Genomic DNA, 21,454 nt, shown 5'->3' with positions numbered 1-21,454 from the left:
TGTTCGGCAGTCACAGCTACATTGCCGACCAGGTATGTGCATTTTGAAGCTGCCGTAGTGATAATGATCGCTACGGTAGCAATCACCACATATCGGATGTGCGACGGGGTGGGTGCTATCGCGCTCAACATCGCTAGCAATTGCTAGTGATGTCGCAGCGTGTAAAGCCTGCCTTAGTGTTTCATCATTGATTTTTTTCATATGTGAAAAAAACAATATCCTACCTATTGCTTCTGAAGAATTGCACACAGATGGCAATATCTGCTGCTTGTGATATTATTCATGGACTTATAGCCTTGTATGGGTATTTTGATCCCATGGTTTCCGATATTCTAGCTGACATGAATGTACACAACTTAATTCTCCAAAAAGATGATGATGCATCTACAAATCATATTTATCCAGAAGTAAAGCATTGTTAACAAAAAAGTGGGAGGACATAAAAAAAGCATTGTAAATTGGAAAACTGCACCAGAGAGAGAACATTTTTCTCTTTGCTATTGGGCTTCTTTTTTTTCTATATTTCTCCCAATTTAAAGTAAGTATGGTTATATAGAAAGAAGAACCTACTTATAGTCAAAGGAAAGGTTTACATTGTCTATCTCATCTTGTGAATCTCAACACGTTAAACTTAGTCATTACATGAAGAGCAGTATACTTAAACCAGTGGAAATACTTTCATTAATCGTAAAGTATCTCTAGAAAATAGTGAATGGAAATATGGTATTATGCAGGTCAGAGCAGTCAGTGTTTGAAATGTTTTTCTGTCTTAAGGTCTAGCCTACTGTGATTATCTACATAAGGTACAATGTATCAACACTCTTGATGCTGATTTGTAGCTTTCAAAGATTATTGAACTCCTTCTTAGCTGATTTTTCAGTTTTCTCCACAAGCAAAAGATTTTTGCATTAAATATGACTGTGATGAGTAAGTCGTTTTAATACTTAACAGTGATTGAGCATTATGATAAAAAGAACATCGTCCAATTCTGAATATTTTACTCAGACTCTAAATCATGATGACAGCTTTTGCAATTGTTCACCTTGGACTTAAAAAAATATTTCTTTGGATTACAGTAGTTTGAAAATAAAACCATCATTTTTTAAATGCCACATTAGATATTATTTAGTGCAGGGTGATTTATTTTTTTTTCCATTTTATGTTGTGTACTTAAGGAAAATCAAAATACATTCATGGCCTAAAGTGTTTGCACCATTGAAATTGTTCAGAAAATAAAGTAGTTCTCCAAGAAAATGATTGCAATTATACATGTTTTGTTAAACACGTTGATTTCGTTTGTGTGTATTGGAACAACAAAAAAAAAAAATTAGAGATAAAAAGGCAAATTGGAGAGAATTTCATAAAAACTGGGTAGGACAAAATTGTTGGCACCCTCAACTTAATCTATGGTTGCACACTTTTTGGAATAAATAAATGCAGTCAATTGCTTCCTATAAACATTAACAAGTTTCTTACTTGAATTTTGGACTACAAATTATATAACCCTTTAAAACAAAACAAAAAAGTTTTAAAGGGTTATCTAATTTGTTATGCAACACCCCCTTTTCCATTTAGTCTGTTGAATTTTGGACTACTCTTCTTTTGCAAAATGTTAGATAAGGACAACCATAGGAAACCAAATTTCGATCACACAGCATGCTCACACAGAGTTATTCGACAACATGTGAAAAGGAGGAAATTAAGAGCAGGGAGGAAAGCACATGACAAGAGAACTTCAATACAATTTCATGCATAAAGCAATACATTCACCAGCAGGACTGGAATACAACAGCATTTGGACCGGTGTAGCTAAAGCTATAGTCGGCATGGGTAGTCAGGCTCCTCCATCTTAAAACAGCGGAGAGTGATTGAGATAGGTCTCCCACAACATGTCATTTAAGAGGTAATCAGCAGGCTAGCAGATATTAACTCCTAGAAGCCTGATCACTAATGAGAACACAGCTGGTCAATGCCCAGACCTGTATGTACCTCAGAAACACCAAAGGATGCAAACTAAGGAGTGTCTGACTCTGTTGTGTGAACTATGGCACATGCCACATGACACTTGATGAGTTCAGAGCCAGACACCATGGGACACAGAGCCTGCAAAACAGCTTGAATGCTTTTGCAACTTCATTGGAGCTGCTTAGCAACCATCCAGACTTTCCTTCGGTGCAACTTTTCATCAATTCTTCTCTGCCATCTGTGTCCAGGAAGATTAGTTACAGTGCCATGAGTTGTAAACTTGTTCATTATGTTGGACACCATGGACACAAGAACATCAATATCTATGGAAATGTACTTGTAACATTGAGATTGCTGAACATTTTCAACAATTTGGGTTCTCAAGTCCTCAGCTAGTTTTATTCTCCTCTTTCTGCTCTCAATCCTTAGTATGGCACATGCAGACACACAATGCAAAGAGTAAGTCAACGTCTCTCCTTTGTATCTGGTTTCAGGCATGATTTTCATATTGCCCAAACCTGTTACTAGTCACAGGTAAGTTTGAGCAAGCATCACATGCTTAAAATATAGTTGTTTACTTTCAATTTTAGAAAGGTGCCAACAATTTTGTTGGCTCATTTTGGGGGTTTTATGTGAAATTATGTCCGCCATGCCTTTTCTTCCTCTTTGTTTGTGTTGCTTCATTACACATAAATGAAAGAAACAAATGTGTGTAACAAATGTGTAATTGCAATAATTTTCTGGGATAAATTCAAAGGTGACAGGACTTTCAGCCATGACTGTATAAATCAACTCAAGTGAATGGTGTAAAAGAAGACAGGAGACACTTCAAATTTATATTAAGAGTGGACTTGTCACAAATTAAATGAGTAGTTTTTTGCAAATATTGCTTGATTTGCCTACTGAATATACATTTTTTTTAAGCTAATTATTCTTAACTTTGAAAATCTGTTGCGTTATAGCGTTGATTACAGAGATTAGGTGATAAAATATACTATACCTTTATCCATTAATATTTCTTTAAATTATATATTTCTCAAAATTGGAAATATCAGTGCACAGGGTCTGTTTTCTTCAAAAGTTCTCTTTAAGTCTCCTAAATAATCTTTTATTTTCATGAATGATGATATTCATATGGACAAATCCCCCAATTACAGGCCACCGTGGTAATGTTTCGATCAACAGTGGCTGTTGACTTGTTGACTCGTCATGTTAAATGTCCTCAATTTTACAAAAGTCATCATGGAAACGGGTAAACAATGTTGTGGGAAACTTGAACACCTATTGCAGCAATAGAATAATTGAGAATGTTAATTCTACTGAAATATCTAAAAAAAATCTGCATTCACAAAAAGCTGATTATTTTTCTTTCTTTCGTAATTTCCATCCTTGCAGATTCAATAAAATTCTTACCACTTGCAGCCATTTTTCTAAAACCTAAAGGTCATTAAAAATAAAAAAACTTAAAAATATTATACTTATCTTACCGCTCACCTATCGAAAAACTCATGCATTTATGTGAAAAAAAAAGAAAAATTATCCCCTATGGTGTCTATAGCTGGCTGCAATTTTGAAGAATTTGTGTGGAGCAAATTACAAAAAATATACACTCCAGAATGAAGATTTTTTTGAAATTCTTGTAGAATTCAATTCCACTCATTTGCCCATCTCTACTCAGTATACTTTTACCTTCTTTTTTATAATTGCTGATTATTTTTTTAATCGATACAAATATACATCTAAGTTGTACACTGTTATTTTTGCAGGAAATGATTTGTCATATAAGAAACTAGAAAGTGATGCAAGAACTCTGCCAGACCTACATTACATAGAAAATGATGACATTCCTACTTCTGTCTTGGAACTAGAATGGGACATGGAGACAGAGTTGGAGGAACTCGGAGCAGAGCAATTTCAATCTGATGGTTTCATTCACTGCGATGAGAAAAACAGCACTGGAAATCAGTCGCACACAATTACCTCCAATCAACTGTCCATTTCTCCCAAGGGACGATTTCAAAGATTAGAGGAAGAACCAGAATACTTTTCTCATTATACAGAATCAAAACCAAAGACCTCTTTGCACGTTTGCACAATTATTAAAACTTTTTTTATATTTATGTTTACATTTCTTATTGGGATTTTGATAGGATATTTTTCAAAAAGAAATCCAACTGAAGGTAGTTGCTTTTTACCTAATGAACCGGACTTGTCAAGTGAAGTTAACATTATTAGTGACATAGTGAAGAACATCACCAAAGAAAATATAGAACAATTTTACAGGTATGTATATATTTGATTTTCATATGCATGTGTGATTTATTTCTATTAATACAGATCATAATATAAAATTATAAGTATTACCTTGTTGCATTTTTAAAACTTTTTATATTATGTAGTGAATATCATTTACTGTATTACAAGTCATACTAAGATACTGTAAACTTATCTATATGCCACCTAGAAGTACCGTGTTTCCCTGAAAATAAGCCCAAGCTGGAAATTTCAGCCTATTTTGAGTATGATTAAAATATAATCCCTAATCAAAAAATAAACCCAAGTTGTGGTTCAATAATAAAGTGCCCTGGCAGCTCAAAAGTAAAAAAATACAGCAGGATACTTCATTAAACCTAGAATGCGCAACCATAGAAAGCTGCCATAGAAAACAAGTGACCTAGCAGGCCTGCGAGGCCCCAGGTATGCGTTCTAGGGTTAAAGAATGCAGATGCCCCCAAAAGAAAGAAGACAGCCCTAAAAGAGAGTAGACAGCCCCCCAAAAGTAGACCGCCAACCCCTTAAAAAAATTGCACTCAACAGACCCCGAATAACTACAGTTGGGAAATGTCGACGGTGTATGGGCTCTCCCATGGTGATCTTCATTGCCGACAGGTCCCTCGCCATTCCGCTCACACACACACATCGGGTCCCAGTATCCCTTCACTCTCACACATGTGCACATACACACACACAGACACATCAGGTCCCAGTAGACTTCACTCTCACACACACACTCATTTGATTGCTGTATCACTCCATGCTCACACAAACACATACACATCTGGTCACAGTAACATTCTACCCTCACACAGATTGCACCGCAATATCACTCCTCTCTCACTAAATGTAATACTATTGTATGAACTGATGATTTTGATTGCGTTAGGGCAATGACAACCAGAGACGGGTTCTTGGTGCAAAGACGTTTATAATATGCAACCAACAATATGTACACAGAACAGAACATAAACACAGTAGAACATAAACACAGTAAATACCTGCCAGGTTCAGAGCAAAGGGGAATTCCCGGGGCCGCGCACCGGACTCCCCCAGGGAGACCACCAGGAGCGAACCCCTATACAGGGGCTGTCTGGATGATCACCCCAGAAGGCCTAAATGCGCAGCAGCCGGGACACGAAAGGGCAACAGGTATAGTCCAAAAATGTCCTTACGTGATGTGAGTGCTAGGGTGGATATGAAACGGAAGGAACCGGGCAGAAGTGCCGACCAGAGACGGCAGACGGAGTCCGGGCACAGCTTGATGAGACCAGGTGAAGTCCAGAGCCGGTGTCGGGTGTTTCAACAGGATCCAAATAGCAATCAGGAACCAAGAGCAGCAGGGCAGGAGTAGACAGGAAGCAGTATACTCAGGCAACTAGACTAAGCTTAGGGATGGGCTTTTAAACAGATGAACAGGAAGTAGGACAACAGAACAGAAAACTCCATGTTAACAAAGGGCAAGATCCTTCAGAAGAAAACTGGAAATCCCGGAACTCTGACACTAAAGCCTGCTTTACACGTTGCAATTAGTTGTACAATCGCATTTGCGATGTGACACGCCCAGGTTGCATACGGGATCTTATGAGATTGCACGTAGGTCGTTCCTTTGCTGTCACACGTGCATTAGTAGTCTATGTTAAATTGATCAATTTTGTGTGCGATCCTTTAGATCATGTGTTCTGTGACGTATGCATTGGGCACCCTTTTTTCTTTATTTATTGACTTGCCAAGCGTGTGTAATGTGTAGGGATGCATTTTTTACTATGTCATCTGCCATTCAGCTCTGCTACATGGCCGCTGACAGCAGACACAGACAGCCATGTAGCAGAGCTGAATGGCAGATGACAGCAGACACAGAAAGAGCTGCACGATCAGAAAGAACTCGGGTTAACTTCACCCGACTTCATTGCCATGCTGCGGCTCTGTCTGTGTCACGTCCTGATTAGCGGTCACCTGTGAAGGGCTCACCGGTGACCGCTAATCCCCTGAGTGACTGAAGTGAGCAGCCCTCTCTCGTATACTCACCGATCCCCGATCTCCGGCGAGGCGCTGCACGGCATTCACACTGCTCCGGCGGCTTTCACTATTTTGAAAAAGCCAGCCGCTCATTAAACAATCTCGTATTCCCTGCTTTCCCCGCCCACCGGCACCTATGATTGGTTGCAGTGAGATACGTCCCCACGCTGAGTGACAGGTGTCTCACTGCACCGAATCACAGCAGCCGGTGGGCGTGTCTATACTGTGCAGTGAAATAAATAATTAAATCATTAAAAAAAACGGCGTGCGGTCCCCCCCAATTTTAAAACCAGCCAGATAAAGCCATACGGTTGAAGGCTGGTATTCTCAGGATGGGGAGCTCCACGTTATGGGGAGCCCCCCAGCCTAACAATATCAGTCAGCAGCTGCCCAGAATTGGCAGCATATATATATACACTACTCACAAAAAGTTAGGGATATTTGGTTCTCAGGTGAAACTTGTGTACAGCATGAAAAGTTCATGCTACAGTTATATATTATCATGAAAGTAGGGCATTTTCAATAGAAGTATGCAATGCTGTTTTCCATATCTCAAACAATGTATTTAAACAAAACGCAACAACAGTGGTGGGTATAACCTACCCCCTACAAAAATGTCAAAGTCTCAATAACTTGTCATGTAGCCTTCAGCAATAATTACAGCAAGACGATTACATGTCATGCTGTTCACAAGTGTAGTTATTGTTTACTGAGGCAAGGCATTCTTGAAGCATGGTTCTCAGGTTAATGAAGTTCTGGAGTACAAGGTTGGGAGCCTTGACACTACAACTCATCTGATCCCATAGGTTTTCTATAAGATTCAGGTCTGGAGAAACTGCAGTCCACTCCATTTGAGGTACCCTAGCCTCTAGCAGCCATTCCCTAATATTGTGACTTCCAAGAGCTAGAGCATTCTTGTCCAAGAAGATGAAATTAGGCCACAGTTGTTGAAGCAGAGGCAAAATGTATTATATTTATGATATTATTCAAGTAGTATGGGCTTGTCACTGTACCAGTTGCAAAGTGTAGGGCAGTTCTCTATTGGCTATACACACCTGCCCACCCTGTAACACCACTACCACCAAAAGCTCATTTGGTGACAACAGTGGCCTGATGCATAGCGCCCTTCTTGTTGTTGGCTACCATTATATCTGGTCAAAGTGAAGCAACTTTCATAAGTGAACAGCATTGAGGCCTTTTCGTCCAGCAAGACAATGACACCAGTGCCTGGTGGTGTTGTAAGGCATCCTTGCAGGTCATTTAAAATGCAAACCATGATTTTGTAATCTGTTTTGAATGATCTGAAATGACACTTGGGTGCATGTTACCTCCTTTAAATGTGCCTGGAGTTGTGTGGCATTCATCATCCAGTTCCGAAGGGCATTTCTTACAATAATGTGGTCATCCCTGTGTTATGTGGTCAAAGGAATTTCTTTTCTATAGCTTTCTGGGACTCTTCAAGTCTCTGCGTATCTCTGTTGCAACTTGTTGATGACACTATATGACACTTTAGGCTCAGTGGCAACTTCCGTCTGAGAACATCTTGCAAAGGATGTGCCCTGGAAATGGAATAGGCTATTACATATTCACCTTAACCAAAAACAGGCAAAAAAAAAATGTAAAAACCAATGGTGGGACGGAAATGCTCAGAAGAACAGAAATTAGATACTGATTGAAAGGATAGAGGTAAACTAGGAAGAGTAAAATAGAATATACTGTAATAGTGAACTGATAAAACAAATGAGTAAAAAGAAGATTGAATCAATTGAAATCTTCAAGTGGACCTGGATAAACAATAGCTGGGATGATATAGGGAAACCTGCACTAGCAAAGGGATTAGACCCGATAGCCCTTGAGGTCCCTTTCAACTCTACTATTCTACGAGTCTATGAAAATAAAGGAAAAATAAGATGAAAACAACAGAGTGGAAGATTAAGAGCAAAAAAAGATAAGTAAGCAAACTTTCCTAAGAAAGATATAAAAATGCAGAAAAAGAGGCAGCACATCTAAAATACTGAAGAAGGCAGATTCCTTTATTCACTTTGTAAGAATGTTCTAATGTTAATCTGGACAGTCTTGAGGTCTGATCTGTTTTGGCAATATAGCAACAAAGTAATTAAAAGGATATATTTTTAATGAGTAAAATGTGCACATCTACCTAAAAAAAGAAGAAAAAATAATCGTTACCAAACGAGTCGCTTATTCATTATATTTAATGACACCACTACCACCAAAAACTAAATCAATAACAAGCATATTATGACTGCATAGCCTTAGGCGGACTTTGCACGCTGCGACATCGGTAACAATGTGTTACCGATGCTGCAGTGATAGTCCCACCCCGTCGCACGTGCAATATCTAGTGAAAGCTGCCGTAGCGATTATTATCGCTACGGCAGTTTCACACGCACATACCTGCCGTGCGACGTCCCTCTGGCCGGCGACCCGCCTCCTTCCTAAGGGGGCGGGTCGTGCGGCGTCACAGCGACGTCACACGGCAGGCGGCCAATTGAAGTGGAGGGGCGGAGATGAGCAGGATGTAAACATCCCGCCCACCTCCGTCCTTCTCATTGCAGCCGGGAGGCAGGAAAGGTGATGTTCCTTGCTCCTGCGGCTTTACACACAGCGATGTGTGCTGCCGCAGGAGCGAGGAACAACATCGCACCTGTCGCTGCACTGGCATTATGGAAATGTCGGAGGCAGCAGCGATGATACGATAATGATGCTTTTGCGCTCGTTCATCGTATCAAAAAGGATTTACACGTTGCGATATCGACTGCGATGCCGGATGTGCGTCACTTTCGATTTGACCGCATCGACATCGCACGTGCAATGTCGCAACGTGCAAAGCCGCCCTTAGAGTCCCTGTGGCAGTAAAATGTAGGCTCCCGCTCTATTTTCATAGCCAGTGTAGGTAAAACAGCTACAGCTTGCATCCCCCACCTGTGAGGTTTACTGTGGCTAGATATCAAAATAGAGGGTATCCTATGGTGTTTTTTTTAATATTTAGATACATAATTTAAAAATAAGGCAAAGGGTCACCTTCATTTATTATATCCAGCCAGTAAAGTAGACAGGTGAGGACTGGTATTATCAGGATGGGAGGAGCCATAAATATAGCCCCTCCTATCCTAAAAATACCAGTCTGCAGTTGCCCAAAATTGGTGCATCACATTAGATGTGCCAATCATGGTGCTTTACCTGGACCATCCCGATTGCCTTGGTGCGGTTGTAATCGAGGTAATATAAAGGAATGATGGCAGCTGGAATTTGACAAAAAATCAGAGCTGCCACTTAGTCCTGTATTAGTAAGGGGAGGCGTCTATGAGACACCTTAATTACTAATCCTGTAAGTGAGAGAAAATAAAAAACAAACAACTGAAAAATCCTTTATTTGAAATAAAAAACACATACTCTCTTCCACCCCTTTATTAACACCCAAAACACCCTTGCAAATCAGATGTAATTCATAGAAAGTTCCACGACGATCTCTGCTCTTCTACATTCTGAGCTTGTAGAGAGGAAAAATATGTTCGCTCTTTACAGGCTTTGTTAATCAATGACAGCCAATAGCCATGACCCGCAATCCAACAGTCCAGCAGCACTTTCACTGAGGGCAGCAGGGGAGCTCGGGTGTGACTTCACGTGAACTGAGTGACATCACCTGCTCACAGCCTGAGGTCACACCTGGGCTCCTGTTACCCTCAGTGAAAGTGCTCATAGACTTTTGAATTGTGGAGGGGTTACTAATTTCAAGGCAATTCTGCATCTTTATAAGGCTAAATACAATATTGACTAATTTCACCCTGTTTGTTAACCCTTTAGTGACGGAGCTAATTTTCACCTTAATGACCAGACCAAATTTTGCAATTCTGACCAGTGTCACTTCATGAGGTTATAACTCTGGAACGCTTCAACGGATCCCGGTGATTCTGAGATTGTTTTTTCGTCACATATTGGACTTCATGTTAGTACCAAATTTAGGACAATAATTTTTGCGTTTATTTATGAAAAAAAATGAATATTGGCAAAAATTTTGAAAATTTAGCAATTTTCAACTTTTGAATTTTTATATCGTTAAACCAGAGATTTCTGTGACACAAAATAGTTAATAAATAACATTTCCCACATGTCTACTTTACATCAGCACAATTTTGGAAACAAAATTTTTTTTTGTTAGGAAGTTAGAGGGGTTCAAAGTTTATCAGCGATTTCTCATTTTTACATCAAAATTTACAAAACCATTTTTTTAGGGACCACATCACATTTGAAGTGACTTCAATAGGCCTAGATGACAGAAAATACCCAAAAGTGACACCATTCTAAAAACTGCACCCCCCAAAGTACTCAAAACCACATTCAAGAAGTTTATTAACCCTTCAGGTGCTTCACATGAACAAAAGCAATGTGGAATGAAAAAAAGCAAAAATTAAATTTTACCTAAAAATGTTGCTCTAACCCAAATTTATTCACTTTTAGAAGAAATAGCACAACAAAATGGACCCCAAAACTTGTTCCCCACTTTATTATGAGTGCGCCGATACCCCATATGTGGTCAGAAACCTCTGTTTGGACAAATGGGAGGGCTCGGAACAGAAGGAGCAATATTTGAATTTTGGAAAGCAAATTTGGCTGAAATAGATTGCGGGCACCATGTTGCATTTACAGGTCCGCTAAGGTACCTAAACAGAAGAAACCCCTCACAAGTGACACCATTTTAGAAACTAGACCCCTCAAGGCTTCTATCTAGGGGTATAGTGAGCATTTTGGATCCACAGGTACTTCACAGATTTTGTTAACGTTACGTTGTCATATTGAAAATTTTAATAATTTTCTCAAAAATGTTGTTTAGCATCAATTTTCTCACTTTTTCAAGAGGTAATTCCAAAAATTTGACCTCAAAGTTTGTTAACCACTTTTTTATGAGCGCGGTGATACCTCACATGTGGTCTGAAACCTTTGTTTGGATAAATGGGAGGGCTTGGAACGAAAGGAGCAATATTTGAATTTTGGAAAGGAAATTTGGCTGAAAAAGATTGCGGGCAACATGTCACATTTGGAGGACCCCTAAGGTACCTAAACAGCAGAAACCCCGCACAAGTGACCCCATTTTGGAAACTAGGCCCCTCAAGGAATTTATCTAGATGTTTGGTGAGTACCCTGAACCCCCAGGTGCTTCACAGAATTTTATAACGTTGAGCCATGAAAAAAAAAATAAAATTTTACCACAAAATTGTTATTTCAACCAGGTAGCTTTTTTTTTACAAGAGTAAAAGGAAAAAATTCAGCATAACATTTATTGTGCAATTTCTCCTGAGTTTGGCGATACCTTATATGTGGTGGAAATCAACTGTTTGGGCGCACAGCAGGGCTCGGAAGGGAAGGAGTGCCATTTGACTGCAAAATTGGCTGGAATCAATAGCGGACGCCAGGTTGCATTTGGAGAGCCCCTGAGGTGCCTAAACAGTGGCGGTCCCCCACAAGTGACTCCATTCTGGAAACAAGACACCTCAAGGCTTTTATCTAGGTGTATAGTGAGCAGTTTGAATCCACGAATACTTCACAGAATTTGATAAGCTTAGGTTGCCATATTGAAAATTTTCATTTTTTTCACAAAAATGTTGCTTCAGCATCAAATTTCTCACTTTTTCAAGAGGCAACAACAAAACGTGGACCCCACAGGTTGTTATCCATTGTCTTATGAGCACAGGGATACCCCACATGTGGCCAAAAACCTCTGTTTGGATAAATGGGAGGGCTTGGAATGGAAGGAGCACCATTTGAATTCTGGAAAAGTTGAAATAAATTGCGGGCACCATGTCACATTTGCAGGGCCCCTTGGGTACCTATACATTAGAAACCCCCCACAAGTGACCCCATTTTGGAAACTGGATTTTATTCAGGAGTATAGTAAGCATTTTGAATCCACAGGTACTTCACAAAAATGTTGGTGTAGCAACAAATGTCTCACTTTTAGGCTATGTGGCCATGATCCAGCGACACGGCGTCTAGTACACAGTGTCAGCCTTCCTGCAGAGATGTGAGTGTTGTCCACGGGAGAACGCAGCTGCCCATGCCCACGATTTGGGTTCAGGCCGCTGTGGAGCTCTATGCTACCTGCAGAGAACACTCTTGTCGCCGCAGCATAAATTGACATGCTGAGGCTCGGGAAGCTGCGCCACAGGTCGGTTTATGCTGCGGAGAAAAGAAGCACATTGGGCAAGCACATTGGGCATGGGATTTCTAAAAATCCTTCCACTGTGCTTCTACTGCACAATGCAGCGCTATGGACACAGGGACACACTATGGACACACTCTGCGCCCAAAACGCTGCAAATCCCGATTATGGGCGCACAGCCTAAAATGCTACAATGGATGAATGGATACATGTCAAACATATATAACGTCCCACCCCCTGCATATTCTAAGCTGGCGCCCTTTAGTGCCTTTCATGTGGCACTAAAGGGTGCCTAGCCTTGTATTTAGCCCCCAAAAAAATTAATAATTAAAATAAACGACGTGGGGTCCCCCCTATTTTTGATAGCCAGCTAGGGTAAAGCAGACAGCTGTAGCCTGCAAACCACAGCTGACAGCTTCACCTTGTCTGGTGATCAATTTGGAGGGCTCCCCAGGCGTTTTTTTTAAAAAAAAAAAAAACGTGGGGTCCCCCCCAAATTAGATCACCAGCCAAGGTGAAGCGGACAGCTGGGGTCTGGTATTCTCAGGGGGGGAAGAGCCATGGTTATTGGACTCTTCCCAGCCTAAAAATAGCAGGCCGCAGCCGCCCCAGAAGTGGCGCATCCATTAGATGCGCCAATCCTGGCGCTTCGCCCCAGCTCATCCCGCGCCCTGGTGCGGTGGCAGACGGGGTAATATATGGGGTTGATACCAGCTGTAATGTCACCTGGCATCAAGCCCTGGGGTTAGTGATGTCACGGCATCTGAACAGATACCCGACATCACTAACCCAGTAAGTAATAGAAAAAAATAAAGACAAAAAAAAATTTATTTGAAAAAACACTCCCCGAAACATTCCTCTTTTACCAATTTATTGAAAATAAAGAAATTCCGGTCGCTGTAATCCATTTTGGACGTCCCACGCCGACTCTGGATCTTCTAGAATATGGGGGGCACGTTCAGGGAACGTATCCCCCATTTTCTGGAAGAGCAAGCTCTCCATGAGCAGTGTGGGTGCAGTAATCTGAGAATTACTGCACTCACACTGCCCCGGTCCAACTTAGGGCAGAGTGACCTGCAGTAACCTCATTCCAGAATATGAGGGGCACGCTCACAGAACGTACCCCCCATTTTCTGGAACAGCAGTCTCTCCATGTGAGGACTACACTCCTCACATGGAGAGACTGCTGATTACTGCACTCACTCTCCCCCGGTCCACAGTGGAGAGCCTGTGCAGCAGCGACGTCAGCGTCCCAGGGATCCAGCTGACAGCCGCTGTCTGCGCATGCGCCGCCAGCATTGAAGAAGGAGGCGGCGTGATCGCGGGACGGATCACCAGACAGGTAACGTATGACCGGGGGCTGGGGCTGGGGGGGGGTGACGGGGGGTGACCTAGCGGGACCTGGGGACTTGGGGACTTGGGGGCACCTTTCTGTCGCATGTGACGTGTCACATGCGGCAGAAAGAGCAGAATGAATGCGGCCGCGCGGCGCCGCCATCTTCCACGCTACGGAGGGGGGAGGCGGCTCTGGAGACCGGAGGGGGCTCCGGGGACCAGAGATCTCCGGTGTACCGGAGGAGGGGTCAGGGGGAGGACATTTCCCTCCGATCTGAAATGTTTGATCATTTCAGATCGGAGGGAAATGACTGCAGAGCCGGCGGCGGCTGCAGTTTTCTGTGCGCTTCGGCGCCATTTTGGATGTCCGGTGGGGGTAGGGGTGGGGGTGGGGGGACTCTCCGGTACCGGGGGCTTTGGGGGCACTAGGGGTTTAGATTTCTTTCTCATCTGACATGTTTGATCATGTCAGATGAAAAAGAAATCAGTTTTACCGGCCATTTCTTTTTTTTTATGTGTTCGTCGGTATACGGTGTATACCGGCGATCACATGGTCGGGGTCCAAAAAAAACACCCCGATTCATAATCTGGGGGGTCTCAGCTACCCCCGGTAGCTGAAACCCCCGAGATTTTCGGTCGCTGGGGGGCGCTACAGGGCTTTTTTGGGCCGCCGCTTTAAAGCGGCGGAACAGAATAAGTACCCTGTTTTGCCGCCGCTTTAAGTCGTACGGCCGTCGTTATGAAGTTAAGGCAGAGGAACCACATACTCTCCTTTTATCTCTGACTTGGTGTTGGACACCCGTGGATATGCTGCAGACTTTTTCATTTATATCAGTGGTTGTGTCAGACACAACCACCCGAGGTGAGGAGGCACTGTCTTCTCCCACCACGTTTTACAAGTTAAAACCTTATTGCACTTTCTTTCTGCCTTAGTTTTCTCTCAAACTCCTATAATAGCAGCTTATCGCCTGAAAATCTAAAGGCTCAGAAATGTGAAAATAAACAGGCTGAATACTTCTCTTCCTGGTTATATTGTGATTTGATTCCAATAAAATTGGCAGTTTTTCAACTTTAGGCTAATGTGTATGACTTTATATTATACCTACACAATCTCTGCTGTCTCAGAATCAGCTCATCCTTAATTTTTCACTCTAAAAACTGTTAAAAACCTAATTTTGCCTAACTTTAGTCTATTAGTTAAAAAGTTGCCTCAAAATACGAAGACTTGATCCCCTTTTCCTTTAAAGCTTGTGCCCTATTGACAAGAGCAATTCACCACTTATCTTTATCCACTAGGACACAATATTCAATTAACACAACTTAAAGATGATGTTAACCTTTGCAACTTATATATCTGCACACAATATCACACAGTTTGTCAGCTGCATTGCTTAGTCCTGGATAAGCTACAACCATAACCTCTCCCTGGACTTGCTGAGACATAAAAATCAATTTGACTTGTTTGACATGATCTTTCTTCAATAAATCTATGCTCCTTGAGGTCAAGCAAATCGTTTGACTTTAAACATTCAGCAATTGTTATTTTACCATCAAGTACATCATTCATCCTATCTCCCTGTATACAACTGGATTGTTTCCATTGATTTCCAAAGTTGAAATCCAATTTGCTATTAAACATTTGGGTAAGCTTTTATCATATTATACTTATGTAACACCTCAATAAAACTCTTCAATGATTGTCAATTAAATAATATATTATTTATTCAACAAAGATAATTTATTGAAATATAATTACATTCCAGCTGAATTTTACAAAATCCAAATTCACCAAAATGCAGATTTTTTTTATTTTTTTTTTTAAATTGGCTTCTGCATAGATTCAGCAGAATGGTGAAAGTAAAGGGCCATGCAAAGGTTAAAAACAAGAAAAAGTCAGTTACTTACCTCACCATTCACTTCTGCTCCTCCGCTTCTCACAGGCATTGTTTCTAAAATTCCAGGTCTGATGGGGCCCATTATAGTTTTCCATATGGACTTGTAAGGTCCTGATTAGTGATGGGTAAACCCAGACTGTAAGACTGAATCCACATGGGATCTCTTGTACCCATATACTGATCCAGGGCCCACAGTTCTCAGGTATCTTCAGGTAACTATCTGGATCCGGCCACCCAGATAATTTAAAAAAATAAAATAAAATAAAGGAAAAAGAAAGGAAATAAGAATAAAGCAGGCACTTACCAGTCTCTGCACGGCTGTTATGCTACTTTAGGGGGTCACTCACTTAATCTAATGGATGTGACAATGCTGCCAGCTGCAGGCTGCTATTTTAAGGCTGGGGCGCCCAATAGTCATGGGTCTCCCCAGACAGAAAATACCAGCCCCCAGCTGTCGGCTTTATCATGGCTGTGTATCAAAATTAAGGGGGACCGCGCATTTGGTTTTTAAAATGATTAATTTAAATAACTTAAAAAAGAAGCCACCTAGGGTCCTTTTCATTTTGATACACAGCAAAGATAAGCACATGGCTAGGGGCTGCAGCCTGTAGCCGTATGATTTATGCTAATTATCATAATATGGGGGGCCCTACTCATTTTTTTTTATTTAATTATTTTTACACCATAATAGAGGCACACACCGAATGTACAATTCCAAGAAGTCAGACGCTGTCACACAGGGGGGGCTGCGGGCTGAGTGCATCCAATCACAGATGACAGGACTGTCGGTGGATGAAAAAAGCAGTGAATACGCATGAAGGCAATGAGCAGCCCTAGAAGTAGCGTTAATGCTATGCAGGAGACTCTGTAATTAAAATGCACCTGCTCAATCTTCCTAACCCTTTTTCTCACCATTTTAAAATGCATGATTCGGCTCCCCATAAACTTATTTATTTATAATTCCAGGCCTTAACCAGGTTTTTTTAAAAATCTGTTTAGACCTGCCAATTCCGGATATCTGCAGGCTCGTCCATCACTAGTCCTGATGACATGATGCCTTGAATTTTTGTGGTTATGCAGAACTGCCCTGTTTCTAGCTAGAGCTGGAGATCCTAGCCTTCTGTGTGAGGCCAAGGCAGTTCAAAGGGAGTGGCGGTAGTGATAAGCCTCAACAAGGACTGTACAGGTGTCTGTGAAGAGCGGAGGGGTCAAAGATATGAACCGTGAGGTAAGTAGAGGTTTTTTTACATCCTTTTATGCTCTGGGGTTGAGATACGGTACATTAAATTCACGGAGAATAGATTGTCTGTAAATCGAATTTCCTGGGAAAATCTGTCTGAACAGGCAAATTTGAATTATGCCTGATCCAGACATCTCTAGTTGTCAAGCTTAATTAATCTTTAAAGGAATGAATCCTTTAGAAACATAATCACAGATGAAATTTGCTCTTGCTATTTTAATTAACTTGTAAAAATCGCAAAATGTAGCAATGTAATATAGCAAATCTGGACACAGATATAGCAGAGCTATTCAATATTTTACTTTTTTCACATGAAAATTAACTGAGAAAGGTCAATTTCACACAATTGTAACATGGTTATGTTTAAGTGTCTATATTGTGGCTGTAATACCCAGATCCTCTATTCTTCACCGGCACAGATCACCATTTATAGATTATTATGCTTTGTTTCTATATCGACATGATATTGTGTAGTGCTTTGCAAAGGGCATCCACTGTCCCTATTAGGGCTCACAGTCTAAATTCCCCATCAGTTTTTCTTTGAAGTATGGGAGGAAAGCACCCAGAGGAAGCCAACTCAAACCTGGGGAGAACATACAAACTCCTTGCAGATGTTGTCTTTGGTGGGATTTGGGTGCAGGACCCCAGCCCCACAAGATTATGGTGTGAACCACTGAGACCCATATACAATAACATCTTATTATTTCTGTTTACATTAATATAACATTTATTAAACATAAACAGTAAAACAAATTAAGTCTATCTGCTAAGATTTAATTAATTCTATAATCTTTGCATCAAAATCTTATTTTCTTGTCACATCCTATAGTAGGCAGATAACTGATGAAAAGGTGAGAAGCAATCATTAAATGCCCCTGTAAAATGATACAAATAAAGGGCCTGAGTCATAAGTCATTAATGTGTTTTGTCAGAATTCTGACATTTTAATGGCAGTTTTAATAGGCTCCATTCACTTTTAGAAAATTGGGCATAGCGGGGACAGCCTAATTTAACATTTACACCACAAAATTTGCATAAATTACACCACAATTGTATGCCAGACCCTGACAGTTTAAGGGGTTACTAAGCCCATGTGCCCCACTCTGATGACACTGATTGTCATTATAGAATTCAAATTGTGTTTATGCTTTAGTTGCAAATGTTATCACCTAATGGCCAATTTTGGTACTTCTCCTTAGCAAGGTATTGGAGGTTGCCTAGCAAAAGGAACAGTGATACAGTGAATAGTTAAGAATACTGGGAGGAGTTTTCTTCAGGGTGTAGCCGGGCTCCAGACAGTTTTTCAGAAGAATGAAGAGTAGAGCTAGGTTAGTACAGAACCGAGAGTGCAATATCTAGTTAAATACTGCAGGTCCGTAGAGTGGGTGACTGTGGAAATGCCAAAGAATAGTAAAGACTTTAATGCAGGATGGGCAAAAAGAATATCCCTATCCCACTGTAGTGAGTACCAGACTCCAACCTGAGCAGCTCGGGTTTCTACTGGTACTAGTCCTATAGTGGAGGCCTGACATAGACTTGAGTAAACAGGTCAGCATGAAGATACCTAATAGTCGAGCCTTGTCCAACGGAGGTCGGAAACTGTTAGCAGTATTGGGGCCTCAGGGCTTGGAGGAGAAATGTCTATGCGTGACTCCATAACTTTACTTAGTGGAACCATGGTGTCAGATAGTGAGAGAGAAGACAGTAGAACAGCAGCACTAGCGAAAGGAAACATCCAATGGAAGTGTGCTTTAAGGTCAAATGTTCAGGACCTACAAATCAAATCAAATCAAATCAAATCAAATAGGCTTTATTGGCAGGACCAAAAATGTATTAGCATTGCCAAAGCAAAAAAAGAAGTGTGAAAGGGGAGTGGGTTAGGGTTGTGGGGATGGGGTGTTGGGGCCACAATTTATGGAGTGATGGCCCATTTGGAAGCCTTTAGTACCCCTCATCTTATGACAAGTGGAGACATATTGGGCGGCGATCTCCACCATTGATTCCTCTTCCGCCAGTAGGATGCGGAGTTTCCTCTCCTCGTCCATGAATGGAAAGTCCGGGGTATGAGCAGTAAGTTTCTGGAAGTGGGAAGCCCTCACTGCTGAGTATTTGTCACAGTGCAGTAGGAAATGCGCCTCGTCCTCCAGAGCCCCCTGCTGGCAGTGCTGGCACAATCTGTTCTCCCGCGGCTTGTATGTCTGTCGGTGGCGCCCTGTTTCCACCTCTAGGCTGTGGGCACTCAGTCTGTACAGGCTCAGGGTCTGCCTTTCTTTGGGGTGGCGTAACCTTTCCAGATATGGGGCCAGAATGTAGTCCCTCCGCAATGACCGGTAGATGGTGAGTTTCTGGGAGTTCTCTAATTCACTCTTCCAGTACTCTATGTATTGCATCTTGCAGCTCTCTGAGATCTCTTTTATTTGGCCTTTTGTCAGGGTGTGTTGCTGACTTTGGCTGTACTGGCTGCCGGGGTTCCTGGCTTGCTCTGGGCTCCGGCTCAGCAGGGCTTTATGATGATAGGAGCTGGGGTTGCTGTTCTGTATGTGCGCCTGGTGTGATAGCGCCCGCTTGTGCATACTGAGCCATAAAGGGAATCGGCCCAGCTCTGCCTGACAGGCTATGTTTGAGGTGCTGCGATGGACTTGGAGGAGATATTTGCAGAACTCCATGTTGAAGACTTCAGTTTGGCTGGAATCCCACTTTGTGTGGTCTGGGTAGGTCACTGGGCCCCATACCTCGCTGCCATACAGCAGTATAGGTGTGATGACGCTGTCGAATATCTTGAGCCAGACTCTCACCGGTGGTTTGAGATGGTACAGTTGTCTTCTGATAGCATAAAAGGTTCTCCATGCTTTCCCTTTCAGGGTCTCTGCTGCTTGCTTAAGGCTCCCAGTTTGGCTTAGCTCCAGACCGAGGTAGGTATAGCTGCTGGTCTTCTCCAGCGTGGTGCCATTTAGTGTGAGGGAGGGAGTAGAGGTTTCGTTATACTTCCTCTTCTGAAACACCATGACTTTGGTCTTCTTTTGGTTGATGGGCAAAGCCCATGTGGTGCTGAATGTTTCTAGCACAGCCAGACTATCTTTGAGGCCTTTCTCGGATGGGGAAAGCAGCAGGAGGTCATCTGCGTACAGCAGGATCTTCACCTCTCGGTCATGCAAGCTGAGACCTGGGGCAGGGGAGGATTCCAAGGCTGAGGCCAGTCCATTTATGTAGATATTGAATAGAGTTGGGCTCAGGCTGCAGCCCTGTCTTACCCCGCGGCACTGCCGGAAGAAGGCCGTCCTCTTTCCATTAACCTTCACGCTGCATCAGTTCTCAGAGTATGAGCTCTTGATCACGTCGTAGGTTTTGCTACCTATTCCACTCTCCAGGAGTTTAAGGAACAGGCCTGGGTGCCACACTGAGTCAAAGACCTTCTTGAAGTCCACAAAACATGCAAATATTTTCCCCTGTTTTTTGTCATGGACGTGGGTCTTGATGAGGCTTTGCAGGGTGTAAATGTGGTCCGTGGTGCGATGGTTTGGCATGAACCCAGCTTGGCTTCTGCTGAGGGCGTCCTGCTGGGTGAGGAAGGTGATGATCCTTTTATTAATAATGCTGTTAAACAGTTTTCCCAGAATACTGTTAACACAGATCCCTCTGTAGTTTGCTGGATCATATCGGTCTCCATTCTTGTAGATGGGTGTTATGAGACCTTGATTCCAGCTCTTTGGGAAGTAGCCGCCACTCAGGACATGGGTGAATAGTTTAGCCCGTGCTGCATGTATATCTGGGGAACTATATTTGATCATCTCTGGCAGGATGCCGTCACTGCCCGCGGCCTTCTTGCATTTCATAAATTTGATTCTGTCTTTTATTTCCAGCACACTGATTGGTATGTCCAGAGGATTTTGGAAGTCTTTGATTGTCTCCTCCATATACCTGAGTTTAGTGGTTAGGTGCTCCTGTTCTGGAGTTAGGTATTCTTCTGGTATATTCTTGTAGAGGCCTTTGAAGTAGCTGTGCCAGATGTTGCCATTTTGGATGTGGAGGGTGCTATGCTTGGACTTCGTGCCAATATGACTCCAGGTTTTCCAGAATGAGTTATACTGGAGGGAGTCCTCAAGCTTCTGTAGTTCTTGGGAGATGTGCCTCTTTTTTTTCTCCTTGAGAATGCGCTTGTATTGCCTCTGTAGGGTGTCATGAGTAGAGTTGAGCGCGGTTCGTGGTTCGTGGTTCTCCAGTTCTAGGCTTGAGTGATTTTGGGGCATGTTCTAGATCGAACTAGAACTCGAGCTTTTTGCAAAAGCTCGATAGTTCTAGAAACGTTCGAGAACGGTTCTAGCAGCCAAAAAACAGCTAAATCATAGCTTGGTTTCTGCTGTAATAGTGTAAGTCACTCTGTGAATCAAACTATTATCACATTTCAGTGTATAGTGTGCGTGAACAGCGCCTTCAGATCACTGCTGTTTCTATAATGGCGATCGCCATTTTTTTTTTTTTTCCTTGTCTTCCTTCCCTAAGCGCGCGCGTCTTGTGGGGCGGGCCAGCATGTCAGCCAATCAAAGACAC

General features: G+C 42.1%; 1 protein-coding gene across 1 annotated transcript in view; it reads left to right on the top strand.

Annotated features, from left to right (window-relative positions):
- The first annotated feature begins 3,174 nt into the window (after window positions 1-3,174).
- Window positions 3,175-21,454, top strand: part of NAALADL2 (N-acetylated alpha-linked acidic dipeptidase like 2) — a 937,508-nt gene continuing 919,228 nt past the window's right edge. Inside the window, exons 1-2 of the mRNA XM_075341533.1 lie at window positions 3,175-3,217; window positions 3,732-4,248. Of these exons, the coding sequence (XP_075197648.1) occupies window positions 3,175-3,217; window positions 3,732-4,248 (560 nt within the window). The remainder of the gene's footprint in view (window positions 3,218-3,731; window positions 4,249-21,454) is intronic.

This window comes from Anomaloglossus baeobatrachus, chromosome 3 (genome assembly GCF_048569485.1).
Source record: "Anomaloglossus baeobatrachus isolate aAnoBae1 chromosome 3, aAnoBae1.hap1, whole genome shotgun sequence".
Taxonomy (NCBI): Eukaryota; Metazoa; Chordata; class Amphibia; order Anura; family Aromobatidae; genus Anomaloglossus; species Anomaloglossus baeobatrachus.
The sequence above is the reverse complement of the archived record's forward strand: the minus strand, read 5'-3'. Positions and strand labels throughout refer to the sequence as shown.